Below are 3,541 nucleotides of genomic sequence, written 5' to 3' on the forward strand. Positions count from 1 at the left end.
TGTAGGTATGGTGCCGGTTGTTCCTCCCGAGGTGCATCACCTTGCACTTGTCTGTGTTGAAACCCATCCTATTCTCGTCCGCCCACCCTTGTAACTTGAGAGATTTTTTTTTCCCCTTTTTTGTTTAACAAAAGATCTTTTTCTACCCTGCCATCTAGGATTTTGGGAAAAAGGCTGTATTGTAACCAAAACTTCTGTCAGCATTATACTAAATAGAGAATTCTGTTATAAGCTTGTATTGTATATTTTTACAAAAGAACATATGCTATATTCTTTACTGTTAATATTAAGTATTTATTTTTTTAAATCTGTTTTGGTCTTTTAGATTATTGACAAGAGTAAAAGAGATCCAACAGAAGAAATTGAAATCCTACTCCGCTATGGACAGCATCCAAATATTATTACCCTAAAAGATGTAAGTAGGCACAGAAAATGCGTCTTTTGAAAGCGTCATAATAGGACTTTTGGGTCTCTAGCACAGGAGAAAATATTTGTTTCAGATGCAGCTTTAATCATCTTGTGTATATAATAAAGTATACAATTTCAAATGTCATAATACCGATATCCAATAGATAGGGATCTCCATAAATCACGCCAGATATGCACCCTGCAGCAGCTCCTTCTAATGTTTTCAGTTCGCTGCTTCCCTCTTCTCTCTCCCCCTTCCACCACCCCCATTCCCCTGACTGGTGGAGGGGCCCCATCAGCTGAGGCATTTTCTGCTGTTGGTGGGAAAGCAAAAAATGTGGTATATTAAGACAGCAGCAAGCAGCCCAGCCCAGCCTGCTGCGGGGTCCATCTACCAGTTGGTGGAGGGGGAGGGAGACAAGTGGCAAAATGAAAATACTAAAGAAGCTGCTGCAGGGGTACTTTTGGTGCAATTTATAGAGATTCCTACCAATAGAAAACTGAAATACTCAATTATGTTAAGAATAACTTTCACTTTTAAGGCACTTTACTTGAAAGGCAATGTGGAGGCATTCAGTGTAACATAGTTTATTAATAACAATCTTAATGAAAAGAAAATTAAAAGAAATGCTACAGTGTGCTTTTAAAAAGAGAGAAAGAGATGTAAGAAAAATTTTAGAGTTAGAAACTTTTTAAAAGTGGGGAAAAAGATGAATTAACATGGATGCCAACACTAATTGCAACTTCTGTACAAGTTGTTGTTATCCCATGTTCCACCCTAGCAAAGGCATGATTAACCACCATCTCTTAGACATAATGCCACAGATGGCATTTGGAATAGGTATGTTCTCACAGCCTCCTGGATCAGTAAAACATCTACTGTGGTTTGACCAAAGTAAACATTACTGTGTACCAGTACTGGAAGCCTTTTGAGAGGGAGAAGCTACAGTATTTAAACCACATGGTCAGAAGAATATGCATCTGTTTCAAAGTTATGGAGAAAAGATAAAGGCATGGCCTGTGCAGATGATGCAGTTGATACATGACTTTCTATAGAAAGCATCTGGTAAGAAGTGACTTAATGTTATAATCACATCACTGTTAATTCAGTATTTATCAGACCAGTACATTTCCCAAAATATTTCTCCTGGACAGTACCCAAAAATAATTCAGCTGAGGAGGAATAGTATCCCTTGACCTCACTAATCATCACTTCTCTGCATCTTCTTAAAGTGTTTGTACAGGAATTAATCAGGCTGTAGACTTCTGAGTATCAGATCATCACTGCACAACAGTAGACTGCATAAGAAGAAAAAAAATTATGAAAGATGTAGGACCAGAGATACCTTAGCACAAATGCTAAGTTCTGGTAAGCTTATAGACTTGGAAAGGAACATCAGATATACCTGAACACCATTGGAATAATGGATTTCTCATCTCAAAAGTAGTCTTTCTGCCCCCAAAGAGGTCAGACATGGTTTATTTTATTTCAGGGGTGCTCAACTCAACAGTCCACTGGCCAAATTCAGCCCATTGAGCCATGACGTGGCCTGCAGGTCGCCCCATGAATCAAAATTTGGCAGCAGGGGAGTGATAGCAGTTAGCACTGTCATCACTTCCTCACCACCTAGTTTCAGAGACTTGCCCAGCCAGATCAGGCCCCCCAGCAGAGCTGTTGCTGGATTGAGGGGGGTGAGGAGGGAGTTTAAAAAAAAAAAAAAAAAAAGGTTAGGTACCACTGACTTATTTAATGTTGCTGGAGGCCTCAATTCTTGAATACAACAGGTAACCATTTCTACAAAGTCTGAACTACACAGATCTCTGAATGCATCTTGAACTCCCTGGCTCTACAAGTTCTGAGTGAACTTCATCCCCAGTGTAGGATTTATACTATATGTCATCAGGTATCCCCAATGTAGGATCTATTCTGGAGGCAGGGAATTATTTTGGGTGGAGGGGCTGCTTACCCAGTTTTGGCAGGCTGTCGAGGGCCACATGGGTAGCCCTACCCCCTGGTCACCATCTTGGGACCAATGTCTTTGGTCCCAAGACATTGGGACATTGGTTCCAGGGCCAGCACCGGTGGGGCCCAGAGCAGGGTACAGGCTGACAGGGATCTGTGGAGTCAGGCTGGGCTGCACCAGCAGGGAGAGGGGGGGAGCTGGCCCAGCTCCATAGAGCCCCTGCCAACTAGGACCCCCCACTTCTGCCACCCTGCCCTGGGCCTTGCCGGCAGTGGCTCTAGGACACTGGTGCGGGCCCTGTGCTCCTGCTGGCTCCCTGCCAACTCACACCCAGTGCCCTCTAGCCCTGCAGTACAGGCAGGGGGCAGTGCACAGCCCCGACCCCCTGCTCGCCAGCAGGGAAGAAGTTGGTGCTGAGCATGGGGGGGGAAATGGCCCCTTGCCCGCCCTGTGCCTGGCATTCCCTGCTGCAGTCACTCTCAGCCCACGTGGGGTTGTCTGGAACAGGCACATGCAGCACCATGTGGGCTGCAAGCAGCTGCAGCACGGGGCACCGGCCACGGGGCGAGTGAAGGGCTGCTTTTCCCCTGCGCTCAGCACCAACTTGAAACCTGCCCTGCTGCCGGCCTGAGCTCCGTGCCAGCTCCAAGCCCACCCATCAGGGCTTTGCGTAGCAGCTGCGGCCTCCCCACTGCCACGCTGGTGGCAAACACTGCCCAGCGCAGCAAGCAAGGGGGCCGCAGCTGCCATCGCCACACGCAGCCCCAACAGGCGAGCCCGGAGCTGCGCAGGGCCCAGGCTGGTAGTGGGGCCAGGTTACAAGGTGGTGCTGAGTGCAGGCGGGGAAAAGCAGCCCCTCGCCCACCCCGTGCCTGGCTCCCTGCACTGCAGCTGCTCGCAGCCTGCATGTAGCTGCCTGTGCCTGCTCTGGACAACCCCACGTGGGCTGAGTGGCTGCAACAGAGTGCCAGCTATGGGGCAAGGAAGGGCTGCTTTCCTCCACACTGGGAAGGAGAAGGGAAGGAGCCCCGTCAAAAGCTGAACACAGGGAGGGGGAAAAGCGGCCCCTTGCCCACCCCATGGCCAGTGCCCTGCACTGCAGCTGCTTGCCACCTGTGTGGGGGTGTCCGGCACAGGCAGCCCCATGCAGGCTGCAAGCAGCTGCAGCA

At 48.3% G+C, this 3,541-nt stretch overlaps 1 protein-coding gene across 5 annotated transcripts in view; it reads left to right on the forward strand.

Annotated features, from left to right (window-relative positions):
- The window catches only part of RPS6KA3 (ribosomal protein S6 kinase A3), a 103,064-nt gene that overhangs the window by 87,166 nt on the left and 12,357 nt on the right, over positions 1-3,541 (forward strand). For all 5 annotated transcript variants that reach the window (XM_019529189.1, XM_019529187.1, XM_019529188.1 and 2 more), the window contains one exon: positions 326-415. In XM_019529189.1, coding sequence (XP_019384734.1) covers positions 326-415 — 90 coding nt within the window. The remainder of the gene's footprint in view (positions 1-325; positions 416-3,541) is intronic.

Source organism: Crocodylus porosus, unplaced genomic scaffold, assembly GCF_001723895.1.
Source record: "Crocodylus porosus isolate Cpor-Errol unplaced genomic scaffold, CroPor_comp1, whole genome shotgun sequence".
NCBI lineage: Eukaryota > Metazoa > Chordata > Crocodylia > Crocodylidae > Crocodylus > Crocodylus porosus.